Here is a 14,020-nt window from a genome sequence, read left to right as displayed (position 1 = left end):
TATGGTTACTACATTAAGCTAACTATTTCTTCATATGAAACACAAATTTACACCAAAATAGAAATCTCTGTAATCAGTTCAACCTCCCTTTTCTCTTGTTTCATATTAAAATAAAGTAATGTCTTATGATGAGAGTTTAGGCCAATATTCTCTAGAGTTTAGAAGGATGAGAGGAGATCTACTTGAATTTAGCATCTGTATGATGTTAAAAGGGATTGACAAACTACATGTTGAGCAGACGTTTCCCCTTATGGGGTAATCTAGAATGAGAGTTGTAGTCTAAGGCAGAAGAGGCAAATTTACAATAGAGGTGAGGAGCAATTACCTCTCTGTAAGAGTGGTAAAACTGTAGAATTCAGTACCCCAGAGTATGGTGGATGCCAGGACATTGAGTAAATTTAAGGAGGAAATAAACAATATTTAAAATTAGGAATGTGTTAAAGAGTTATGGGGAGCATGCAGGAAAGTTGAACTGAGGCCCAGATGAGATCAGCCATGATTGCATTAAATGAAGGAGTAGGTTTGAGGGGCTGAATGGCCTACTCCCACCACTAGTTGTTATGTTTGATGGGAGTAAGGGAAGCCTGATTTCTACACCCAGCCTGGATATGGAATTCAACTCAAGCTTTCTAGTTGGACAATCCAATGTACCACAATGTAAGTATCCAGTATATTGGGTTACCTTTAGTGTCTAAGCCACCTTTAATCTTACCAGACCTCGGAGTAACTTCCATGCTGCCAAATAAGCTTTGGAGCACAGCATTGGCTATTGGCATCATCATGGCAGTAGTGGCAGTGTTACTAAGCCACATTGACAGAAAGCATGTGGTGATCATCATCCCCAGGATAAGCCTAGAAAACACAACAGAACAATAGGATTAAATTGCTGATACAAGTCTCCGATTTTCTGAATTAATTTTGAATTAGGGTAAAGATAGACAAAGGACTGTACTGAAAATGGATACATTCTGAAAATATTCTTTACATAATACCTCAGCTGAGGGAGAAAATATGTTGAGGGTAGATTTTCAATTTGTCACCTAGACATAAAACTGACATGGCAAATAGTTAATCTATCATAGAAACAGGACAGACAGAAGGACAAATGAGTGGATTAGATCAAGAGTAGAATTTCAGGAATTAGAGAGATTGCTGAGTTCAGTTACAGAAAGAAGTATATTCAAGTGTGGACATTGGGAACAAAGACAGACAGTCTTATCCCATAGCATCAACTGATGGAGAAATTGAGGGTTAAAAACAAAGAAAGATAAAGAAAAGTTAGATGGCCAGACAAAATTGAGCTGCAGACTGATGGAGGCTTGAAGAAAACCAGAGAAGAACCAAAATGTTACCAGTGGCACCACTCAAGTTATGGTTGAAAACAGACATAGAAATTGTCTGGCATCAGACATTTCAAATGTCATGGCAAATCCAAAACAAACAGTTTTACACTTGGGAGACACATTGTTCATTGGTTGTCTATTAGCCATAACACTTATGATTATACACAAAGTTTGTAGCCAACACCAAGGTGGCCAGCAAAGATGGCTGCCAGCTGCCTGCACATGCTCAGATGGCAGCAATGACATCACAGTGGCATAAGGGAGCCTTCTGCCTAAATACAAACACAAAGTGCTGGAGAGACACAGCAGGTCTGGCAGCAATTGTGGAGAGAGAAATTGAGTTATTGTTTTTGGGTTCGACATGACTCTTCTTCAGAATTGACTTGCCTGCTACACCTCGCTGCCCTCCCCAACCCCCACATCCCCAACCCAACCCTCGTACTTCACTCAGAGGATGGGGCAACGGGTGAGGCGGTAGATGAAAGTGAGGACTGCAGATGCTGGAGATTAGAGTCAAGAGTGTGGTGCTGGAAAAGCACAGCAGGTCAGGCAGCATCCGAGGAGCAGGACAGTCGGGCAAAAGCCCTTCATCAGCAGTGAGGCGTTAGGTTAGGCATCGAATGCTATTTCTGAGCATGGCTCTGGATCAACTCTTCTCCAATTCACTTCAGAGGCACCGCTTGCACAGATGCTTTCACACTGCAGTGCTGTAAATTTAATAAACTGCACTCTGACAAGGTAGTTCTGCCAATATCCATTCATTTCAGAGACTTGGGCTCCCTCACCTCCATCCAAGCTCTCAAAGGAGCCTTCCACATCCATCAAAATTTCACCTGCACATCCACCAATGTCATTTATATCGTTGCTCCCAATGTGGTCTCCTCTACATTGGGGAGACTGGATGCCTTCTCGCAGAGCGCTTTAGGGAACATCTCCGGGACACCCGCACCAATCAACCACATCGCCCCGTGGCCCAACATTTCAACTCCCCCTCCCACTCTGCCGAGGACATGGAGGTCCTGGGTCTCCTTCACCGCCGCTCCCTCACCATCCAACGCCTGGAGGAAGAACGCCTCATCTTCCGCCTCGGAACACTTCAACCCCAGGGAATCAATGTGGACTTCAACAGTTTCCTCATTTCCCCTTCCCCCATGGCCAATTTTCATTTCCATTGTAGAATAGAATAGAATCCCTAAAGTGTGGAAACAGGCCCTTCGACCCAGCAAGTCCACACCAACCCTCCAAAGAGTATCCCGTCTAAACTCGTTTCCCATTACTTTATCTTTACCCCTGACTAATGCACCTTACCTACACATCCCTGAATACTATGGACAATTTAGAATGGTCAATTGACCTATCCTGCACATCTATGGATTGTGGGAAGAAACCGGAGCACCCAGAGGAAATCCACACAGATACAGGGAGAATGTGCAAACTCCACACAGTCACCCGAGTCTGGAATTGATCCCGGGCCCCTTATGAGGCAGCAAGTGCACCTGGTCACTGAAAATTAAAATTGGAGTTGTTCTGTAATCAGTGGAAAACAGCTAACATGAAAATTTCAGCCTTTGTTTTACAGATTTTCAGTCAACCTTAATACCATTTTGCACGCTCTAATTTACAATACAGTTTAGAACTTTTTGTGGCCAATATTTTATGACTGAATTTAATCTGTCCATTTTAAATGAGCTAATGTTTACATTTACAATCTAAATCACATATCTCGGCTCAGTTGATGTAACTTCTTAGAAGATGTGGATATTATGTACGTCAGTGTCAATTATGCAAAAATACACATAAAATAGATTCTTAGAGTCTAAAGAATAATATTGACAATTAAATCAAGGAAAAATATTCCTTTTCAAATTTTTGATCGTAAGACCTAAATTCTGACTCTTTAAGTAAAATATATAAATTACTTAAATCTGTCTGGAAACAACATTTGATGATGTGCACACTAGATATTAAAATTTGCTAAAGGTGGGTGAAATGGAAGGTGATGAGTCTTAATATTTTCATGAGTAATTTATAAAGTGTGCAATGGAGCCTTTCTGTAGAATCAAGTGCCATCTCTCAGCACAGTTAACAAGAGCTGGAATGGAATGGTTGTTTCCTTTTTTAGTAACCTTATAAAAGTTTGTTTTTTGCATTGAAACGTTGAAATTACTGGCTGCCATTTTCTATTGCATAACCACATACATTTACCATTCGAAACCTAAATAGGTTAATAATTTGTTCTTAGGAAGGGTCACTTGACCCCAAACGTTAACTCTGATTTATCTCCACAGATGCTGCCAGACCTGCTGAGCTTTTCCGGCAATTTTTGTTTTTGGTTCTGATTTACAGCATCCGCAGTTCTTTCGGTTTTTATTTAGGATAACAACTTTCCCACATGGTAGAAAGGTTGACTCTACAGAGCTAATTCTCTGATTTAGCCCACTGGGTGAGGTGTAGTATTTGCAGAGAATGCAGGTTGAAAATCAATGGTTTCATTGACTTTCAATCCATCAAGATGAATGTTGGGAGAAATAAAAATGCAGGCCTGTGAATTCTTCAACAGTAATCCTTGTGACTAGTGTTCCAGAAATACAGATGATTCTGCTATAAAACGCTTTAACATGAATTGACTGTAACACAATTGATGAATTGGGGACACTGTTGCTCAAGTGCGAACCTTAAAAATGTGTGTTGGCTGTAAAGCGATTAATTGTTTCTAAAGCACAATTTTTCTATAATGCGGGATTGCACAAGAATGCAGCCATCGTGTTATAGAAGAACTGTAAGTAATCTAAGGACTACCTTTATTCAAACATACATATATCCATGAACATATCCATGATGTTTTATAATTGACTGCAAATATTGCCAGTGCCACCACTAGGTGGTGCAGTGACCACAAGCATACAGAAATACATTAGTGCAGTCAAACAGACTCTAGATTAGAGTGGTGCTGGAAATGCACAGCAGGTCAGGCAGCAGCCGAAGAGCAGGAAAATCGATGTTTCGGGCAAACGCCCTTCATCATGAATGAGACAGGGAGTCTCCGGGGTGGAGAAGTAAATGGGAAAAGTGGGCTGGGGAGAAAGTAAAGGTAAAAACAATGACTGCAGATGCTGGAAACCAGATTCTGGATCAATGGTGCTGGAAGAGCACAGCAGTTCAGGCAGCATCGAGAAGCTTCAGCAAAATCGACGTTTCGGGCAAAAGCCCTTCATCAGGAATCCCTAGCTTATCTCTCCACTCTCCAGGCTCTCTGCCTTTATTCCTGATGAAGGGCTTTTGCCCGAAACGTCGATTTTGCTGAAGCTTCTCGATGCTGCCTGAACTGCTGTGCTCTTCCAGCACCATTGATCCAGAATCTGGTTTCCAGCATCTGCAGTCATTGTTTTTACCTTTACTTTCTCCCCAGCCCACTTTTCCCATTTACTTCTCCACCCCGGAGACTCCCTGTCTCATTCATGATGAAGGGCGTTTGCCCGAAACATCGATTTTCCTGCTCTTCGGCTGCTGCCTGACCTGCTGTGCATTTCCAGCACCACTCTAATCTAGAGTCTGTTTGACTGCACTAATGTATTTCTGTATGCTTGTGGTCACTGCACCACCTAGTGGTGGCACTGGCAATATTTGCAGTCAATTATAAAACATCATGGATATGTTCATGGATATATGTATGTTTGAATAAAGGTAGTCCTTAGATTACTTACAGTTCTTCTATAACACGATGGCTGCATTCTTGTGCAATCCCGTATTATAGAAAAATTGTGCTTTAGAAACAATTAATCGCTTTACAGCCAACACACATTTTTAAGGTTCGCACTTGAGCAACAGTGTCCCCAATTCATCAATTGTGTTACAGTCAATTCATGTTAAAGCGTTTTATAGCAGAATCATCTGTATTTCTGGAACACTAGTCACAAGGATTACTGTTGAAGAATTCACAGGCCTGCATTTTTATTTCTCCCAACATTCATCTTGATGGATTGAAAGTCAATGAAACCATTGATTTTCAACCTGCATTCTCTGCAAATACTACACCTCACCCAGTGGGCTAAATCAGAGAATTAGCTCTGTAGAGTCAACCTTTCTACCATGTGGGAAAGTTGTTATCCTAAATAAAAACCGAAAGAACTGCGGATGCTGTAAATCAGAACCAAAAACAAAAATTGCCGGAAAAGCTCAGCAGGTCTGGCAGCATCTGTGGAGATAAATCAGAGTTAACGTTTGGGGTCAAGTGACCCTTCCTAAGAACAAATTATTAACCTATTTAGGTTTCGAATGGTAAATGTATGTGGTTATGCAATAGAAAATGGCAGCCAGTAATTTCAACGTTTCAATGCAAAAACAAACTCTTATAAGGTTACTAAAAAAGGAAACAACCATTCCATTCCAACTCTTGTTAACTGTGCTGAGAGATGGCACTTGATTCTACAGAAAGGCTCCATTGCACACTTTATAAATTACTCATGAAAATATTAAGACTCATCACCTTCCATTTCACCCACCTTTAGCAAATTTTAATATCTAGTGTGCACATCATCAAATGTTGTTTCCAGACAGATTTAAGTAATTTATATATTTTACTTAAAGAGTCAGAATTTAGGTCTTACGATCAAAAATTTGAAAAGGAATATTTTTCCTTGATTTAATTGTCAATATTATTCTTTAGACTCTAAGAATCTATTTTATGTGTATTTTTGCATAATTGACACTGACGTACATAATATCCACATCTTCTAAGAAGTTACATCAACTGAGCTGAGATATGTGATTTAGATTGTAAATGTAAACATTAGCTCATTTAAAATGGACAGATTAAATTCAGTCATAAAATATTGGCCACAAAAAGTTCTAAACTGTATTGTAAATTAGAGCGTGCAAAATGGTATTAAGGTTGACTGAAAATCTGTAAAACAAAGGCTGAAATTTTCATGTTAGCTGTTTTCCACTGATTACAGAACAACTCCAATTTTAATTTTCAGTGACCAGGTGCACTTGCTGCCTCATAAGGGGCCCGGGATCAATTCCAGACTCGGGTGACTGTGTGGAGTTTGCACATTCTCCCTGTATCTGTGTGGATTTCCTCTGGGTGCTCCGGTTTCTTCCCACAATCCATAGATGTGCAGGATAGGTCAATTGACCATTCTAAATTGTCCATAGTATTCAGGGATGTGTAGGTAAGGTGCATTAGTCAGGGGTAAAGATAAAGTAATGGGAAACGAGTTTAGACGGGATACTCTTTGGAGGGTTGGTGTGGACTTGCTGGGTCGAAGGGCCTGTTTCCACACTTTAGGGATTCTATTCTATTCTACAATGGAAATGAAAATTGGCCATCCTCAGGTGACTCAAGAGATATTTTATATATTTTAAGACTTAAACAAAATGTTATAGAGTCATAGAGTCAGAGAAACAGACCCTTCAATCCAACCCGTCCATGCTGACCAGATATCCCAATCCAATCTCGTCCCACCTGCCAACACAAGTTGAATTTGTGAAATGATGAAGCCAGATTGGTTTACTGTTTGGTTCTTTGTTCAACATGTTTTCAGATTCATACATTTAACATTTGTTTATAACTAAAGATATAATTAACTTCTTTGTCTGAGCTAATATTTGTTGTTCGCATAGTTTGTCCAAGGTTATGACAACCTTTCACTTGATTCTTTCTGACGCTGATAAGTAAAGCCTATTAGGAAATTTCAGCATATTGGGAGATTGTTGCATTAATTAAATGGATTGTTTCAACTAGATAATTGTTAACTTTTAGTATATGCATTTTTGCAAGGACTTATCAGAAATGCATAACTTTGGAATTGTAATGGATAAGAATTATCATTGGATCACTAAGGGAAAATGGTGTTTCTATAATAAAAAGCCTATCGTTGTAACATGGTACTGAGTGGAAAGATTTTATTCTCAACTGGAGTTAGGAAGAGCACATCCTTTCCTTTAAGTGCATTAATAAATGAAAATTCATTTGTATTGTCATTACTTACATGGATGGAGACAATCCCACAAATAAAAGGACAGCCAATGCTATTCGGCGGTGCAAGTTCCACTCCTCAATCGCCAATGCCATGATCAGGCCACTCAAGAAGAGAGCGTTGGTGTCGAGAAAGTACTGAGGACAGACTTTGGAAGATGGTAAAATACCAAGTAGGGGAAAGAGGCTCATGGGAAGCAGGGATGTCACAGCGATCGGCAAAGCTTCTGTGCACCAGTACATCGCCATGAGTAGAATCACATACAGGCATCTTCCCTCCTAGGAAAGATAGATTTGTAAATGCAACCATTTTCTAATATGGAAAAAAATTGAGTTTCTTAGAATTGTAGAATAATATACCATAGAAAGAGGCCATTCAGTCCATTATTTCTGTGCTTGGCTGTTGAGTAGATCTCTTGAAATAAACCCACTCCACTTCTGTTTCCCCACTACCTTATAATATTTCCCTGAAAGTATTTGTCCAATTCTGTTTCAAGTATTACTCTTCAATCTAGTGCCATTACCCTAATAGAATACCCTTGGAATATTAATGGGGGGATAATATTTTGTAGCAAATATCATCATCTTCTTCTTAAATGTGACCTTTTGTACTGAAGTCAAAAGGCATCATTCCCCTGCAGAAACCCTGTGAAGGAACCCCTATCTCTGCCCTGAAAACAATGCTAAATGCTGCCCATTTGGTCTGCTGTCAAGTCTACATTAGTATGATCATTAAAAGACATGCTTTTTTCCTCAGGTCTCTCCGTTATAGGAAAGATATTATTAAACTGGGGAGTGTTCGGAAAAGATTTATCAGGATGCCATCTGGAATGGAGAGTTCGAATTATAAGTAGAGACTGGAAAGACTGGGACTTTTTTCACTGGAGCATAAGAGGTTAAGGGGTGACCTTATAGAGGTTTGTAAAATCATGTGAATGACAGGTGTATTTTTCCGAGGTGTGGGATTTCAAGACTGGGGGAGTATTTTTCAGGTGAGAGGAGAAAGATTTCAAAAAGACATGAGGGGCAACTATTTTACACAGAGACTGGTTCGTGTGTGGAATGAACTTCCAGAGGAAGTGGTGGATGCAGGTATAGTTACAATATTTAAAAAATATTTGCATGAGTACATGAATACGAAATGTTTGGAGGGATGTGGGCCCAGCGCAGGCAGGTGGGACTAGTTTAGTTTGGGATTATGGTCGGCATGGACTGGTTAGACGGAAGAGCCTGTTTCCAAGCTGTCTGGCTTTCCATGTAACTCAAACTCTCCATTCCCGGCAACATCCTGGTAAATGTTTTCTGAACTGCCTCCAGCTTAATAATGTCCTTCCTATAACAGGGCAACCAGAACTGGATACAGTACTCCAGAAGAGGCCTCACTAATGTCCTGTACAACTTTAACATAATGTCCCAACTCCTATACTCAAAGGTCTAAGCAATGAAGGCAAGTGTGCTAAACCCTTTCTCAACTATACTTTGGCTGTCTGGATACAGAATTGGCAGGCTGAAAGAAGACAAAGCGTGGTAGTGGATGGAAACTATTCCGACTGGAGGACCGTGACCAATGGTGTCACGCAGGGATCTAGTCTTGGGCCTCTGCTCTTTGTAATTTTTATAAATGACTTGGATGAAGAAGTGGAAGGGTGGGTTAGTAAGTTTGCCGATGACACAAAAGTCGGTGGTGTTGTAGATAGCGTCGAGAGCTGTTGCAGGCTACAACAAGACATTGACAGGATGCAGAGCTGGACTGAGAAGTGGCAGATGGAGTTCAACCTGGATAAATGTGAAGTGATTCATTTTGGAAGGTTGAATTTAAATGCTGAATACAGGGTTAAAGGCAAGATTCTTGGCAGTATGGTGGAACAGTGGGACCTTGGGGTCCATGAACATAGATCCCTCAAAGTTGCCACCCAAGTTGATAGGTGTTTTCGCTTTCATTATTTGGGGATTGAGTTAAAGACTAGGAGGTTTTGCTACAGCTCTATAAAATCCTGGTTAGACCACACTTGGAATACTGTGTCCAGTTCTGGTCACCTCATTATAGGAAGGATGTGGATGCTTTAGAGATGGTGCAGAGGAGATTTACGAGGATGCTGCCTGAATTGGTGGGTTAGACTTATGAAGAGAGGTTGAGGGAGCTAGAGCTTTTCACACTGGAGAGAAGAAGGAAGAGAGGTGATTTGATAAAAGTGTACAAGGTAATGAGAAGCAAAGATAGAGTGGATACCCAGAGACGTTTCCCCAGGTCAGAAATGGCTGTCACGAGGGGTTATAATTTTAAGGTGATTGGAAGGAAGGTATAGGGGAGATGTCAGAGATAAGTTTTTTATGCAGAGAGCAGTGGGTGCATGGAATACACTGCCAGCGGTGGTAGTAGAGTCAGAGACATTCAGGACATTTAAGCAATTGCTGGACAAGCACATGGATGGCAGTAAATTGAGGAGTGTGTAGGTTACATCGATCTTAGATTAAGTTAAGTGCTTGGCACAACATTGTGGGCTGAAGGGCCTGTGCTGTGCTGTACTGTTCTCTGTTCTACGTATCCTGTCTAAATGTGTCACAAACGTCAAAGAATTATGTACCTGAACTCCTAGGTCCCTCTGAGCTACCACACTACCCAAGGCCCTAATTTTAATAGTATAAAGCCTGCCCCTGTTTGTTTTATCAAAATGCAATATTTTCTTGCATTTATCCAAATTAAACTCTATCTGCCACTCCCCAGCCCATTGACCCAATTGATCAAGATCTCTTTGTAATCTCAGATAACCTTCATCACTGTCCGCTATACCACCAATGTTGGCGTCATCTGCAGGCTTTCTATATTTTCATCTAAATCATTCACCTAAATGACGAACGAAAATGAACCCAGTACTTATTCCTGTGGAACCACCACTGGTCACAGGCCTCCAGTCTGAAAAACAATCCTCCACCACCACCCTCTGTCTCCTGCCATTCAGCCAATTTTGTATCCAATTGGCAAGCTCACCCATGTGATCTAATTTTACTAATTTGTTTACCATGCGGAACCTTGTCAAAAGCTTTGTTAAAGTCCAAGTAAACAACGTCCACTGCTCTGGCCTCATCAATCCTCTTGGTTGTTTTCTCAAAAAACCCAATCAAATTTGTGAGACGTGATTTTCCTCGCACAAACCATGCACACCATCCCCAATCATTCCTTGACTCTCCAAATGCATATAAATCCCATCTTTCAGAACTACCTCCAACAACTCACCCACCATCGAAATCAGACTCACAGGCCTACAGTTCCCAGGCTTCTCCTTACATCCCTTCTTAAACAAAGGCAAAACATTAACCACTTTTGAGTCATCTGGCACCGCAGTCATCATTATAGATGATGCAAATATTTCTGCAAGGGACCCTGCAATTTCCCCTCTCACTTCCACAATGTTCTGGGATACATTATCCATCTTTATATTTTCTAGCGCTGCCAGCACTTCCTCCTCTGTAATGTGAACTGCTTTCAAAACATCAATATTTGTTTCCCTGAGTTCTCTCGTGTCCATTTCCTTTTCCACAGTAAAAAGTGATGCGAAAAATTCATTATCTCTCCCATCTCCTGAGGTTCTACACAAGGATGTCCCCTTTGACCTTTAAGAGGCCTTACTCTCTCTAGTTGCTCTCTTGCTCTTAATGTTCTAATTGATTCTCTTTGGATTATCCTGAATCTTACCTGCCAAGGCTATCTCATAGTCCTTTTTTGTGCAGCAGACAGTGAAGGTCACTGATGTGTTGGCCTTCAGGAGAAGAGGAATTGGGTACAGGAGCAGGGATGTTTTGCTGCGACTGTACAGGGCCTTGGTGAGAACACTCCTGAAATATTTTGTATAGCTTTACGCTCCTTATCTTTGGGACGGCACGGTGGCTCAGTGGTTAGCACAGTACCAGGGACCTGAGTTCGATTCCAGCCTCGGGTAACTGCCTGTGTGGAATTTGCATATTCTCCCTGTGTCTGTGTGGGTTTCCTCCCACAGTCCAAAGATGTGCAGGTCAGGTGAATTGGCCATGCTAAATTGCCCATAGTGTTAGGTGCATTAGTCAGAGGGAAATTGGTCTGGATGGATTACTCTTTGGAGGGTTGGTGTAGACTGGTTGGGCCGAAGGGCCTGTTCCTACACTGCAGTGAATCTAATCTTATCTCGGGAAGGATGTTCTGTCTATGGAGGGAGTATAACACAGATTTAACAGACCAGTTCCTCAAATGTCATTCTGATGTATAAAGGGAGACTGGATTGGTTAGGACTAAATTCACAGGAGTTTGGAAGAATGAGGAGGGATCTTGTAGAAACGTATAAAATTCTAACAGGTCTAACAGGGTAAGCGCAGAGGGGATAATTCCAATGACCAGGGAGTTCAGAACCAGGGCTCACAGTCTAAGGATACAGGGTATGCCACTTAGGATGGAGATGAAGAGAAATGGCACTTAGAGAATGGTGAGCCTGTGGAATTCTCTGCCATATAGAATGGTTGAGGCTGAAACATTGAATGTTTTCAAGAATGAGTTAGACAGGATTCTCAGAGCTAAAGGGATCAGAGGGTATGTAGAGAAAGTGGGAACAAGGGTACTGAATTGGATGATCAGCCATGATTGTGATGAATAGTGTAGCAGGCTCAAAGGGTTGAATGGCTTACTCCTGCTCCTATGTTTCTATGTATACCACTTCCAAAACAAAGGAATTAATTATAATTGCCGACAAAGATCTAACTTTCATGGAACCCCTACAGTGTGGAAACAAGCCCTTTGGCCCAACAAATCCACACCAACCCTCCAAAAAGCAACCCATCAAGACCCATTCCCCTACCCTATTATCCTATATTTACCCCTGACTAATGCATCTAACCTACACATCCCTGGACACTTTGGGCAATTTAGCAAGGCCAATCCACGTAGCCTACCTATTTTTGGATTGTGTGAGGAAACCAGAGCAAACCCATACAGACACGGGGTGATTGTGCAAACCCACACAGACAGTTGCCCAAGGCTGGAGTCGAACCCATGTCCCTGGCGCTGTGCTAACCACTGAGTCACCGTGCCACCCTTACTTATAAGAACCACAGTTAACTGGAAAGTAGATTACTGATGCAGTAGATTCTGCTACTTGTTTCTAACAGCAATGGATACATTTAAAAATGCAGTGTGCATACGCAGTCATTAACTTTCACTGGCAGACACCTAAAGAACATGCATGTTCTGGAAAAGAGATGGGTGGGGATTTTTTGTAGAAATAGTCCTGAATGAAGGGCAATTTAACGGGATCGTTTTATGGTAGCAGTATGGGGCAAGTGCAGGGGAGTTAACACTGCTACCTCACAGTATAGCCAGGGAGCTTGGTTCAATTCCACCCTCGGGTGACTGTCTGTGTGGAGTTTTCACATTCTCCTATATCTGAATGGGTCTCCTCTGGGTGCTCTGGTTTCCTCCCACCGTTGAAAGATGTGCAGGTCAAGTGGATTAGCGATGCTGAATTGCCCATAGTGGATGAGCCATGGTAAATACTGGGATAGGGTGGGATGCCCTTCAGAGGGTTGGTCCAGACTGGATGGGCTGAATGGCCTCGATCTGCGCAGAAGGTGAAATTCAAGTTGTGTGTGAAGACTCTCTCTCTCCTTCCAATTATGTTTCCTTTCCACACACACAAAAAGTGACTAATGCTTCCTATTGTAACAAACCCGTCCAATTTACCCACAGCAGTCAGGGTCTGCCAGGTTTTTACTTTACCTTGGGAGGCGTGGTGAAGAGGATCGGTGAAAAGACTAGAGGGGCCAAGCAGACCACGATGCTTTTGCGGAGACACCAAACCTTCTTGGCGATCACAGCGATCTTTTCCATGTTCCTGTGGCTGGGTTTCGCACACGCTTCCCTGCCCCTCTCTGCTACTGGAACCGCTGCCAGTGAATACTTGAAGCTTTCAGAGACTTTAACGAAAGCGCCTGACCTCTCAGTCCAAAGGGTTTACTCCTGATCTGTGAGTGAATGGCATTGGGTCCTCCGAGTTTTAACCACTGCTTGACCAGAGGAGATCGTGCGAAGTGAGATAAGGGCTGTGTGGTGAAGAATGGACGCTTTGTGGGACTTTGTCCATTGTAGGTTTTCCTGGCGGAACACTTGCTGCAGAGTGGAATCACTGAACTGTTGTACTCAGTCGGGCTGCACAATAAACTGGGTCACCCCTCTAGGTGAAACACGAAGAAGGAAAATGCCACCAATGTAAGATGAAGAAGGTCGGGAATTTCTACCCCAGGAATACTGTCGTGACTTATCGGCTGAAAATCTTAATACTTAACCTCTTTCAATTGATGCAGAGCAGCGAATGGAAAGTTCAGGAATTTAGACTTCAAAAGCCATCTGTTCCAGAATCCTGCAAGCTTTACGACAATAGGATGGGGCCAATCCGCCCGCCATGTCCAGTGGTCTATCCAGCTTTGGTGGGGGATGTTATGGAGAAATGATAGCCCTGGATGTTCTGCAGATGATGAGATGATCGATCCCATTGAAAAAAAAATACGATTCTGACAGGATAAATGCTGAGGGGATGTTTCCCCTCATGGGAGAGTCTAGGACCAAAGGGCATAGTCTCAGAATATTGAGCAGGGAGGGTGGGGTAGCACAATTTAAGGTTGAGATAAGGAGGAATTTCTTCTCTCCAAGGGTTGGCGTGTCACTGGAACTCCTTGC

General features: G+C 42.0%; 1 protein-coding gene across 4 annotated transcripts in view; it reads right to left on the bottom strand.

The window, feature by feature from the left end:
- Positions 1–13,753, bottom strand: part of LOC122560247 (solute carrier family 13 member 3-like) — a 55,946-nt gene extending 42,193 nt beyond the window's left edge. Inside the window, exons 1-3 of one of the 4 annotated variants that reach the window (XM_043710735.1) lie at positions 13,064–13,753; positions 7,337–7,602; positions 683–852 (exon numbers count right to left, since the gene is read on the bottom strand). In XM_043710735.1, coding sequence (XP_043566670.1) covers positions 683–852; positions 7,337–7,602; positions 13,064–13,174 — 547 coding nt within the window. In that variant the 5' untranslated portion in view covers positions 13,175–13,753. The remainder of the gene's footprint in view (positions 1–682; positions 853–7,336; positions 7,603–13,063) is intronic. The other 3 variants (XM_043710738.1, XM_043710736.1, XM_043710739.1) reach the window with 3 other exon arrangements.
- Between the last annotated feature and the right edge of the window lie 267 nt (positions 13,754–14,020).

The sequence above is a fragment of the Chiloscyllium plagiosum genome, chromosome 20, assembly GCF_004010195.1.
Source record: "Chiloscyllium plagiosum isolate BGI_BamShark_2017 chromosome 20, ASM401019v2, whole genome shotgun sequence".
Taxonomy (NCBI): Eukaryota; Metazoa; Chordata; class Chondrichthyes; order Orectolobiformes; family Hemiscylliidae; genus Chiloscyllium; species Chiloscyllium plagiosum.
This window is presented reverse-complemented; position numbering and strand designations above follow the sequence as displayed.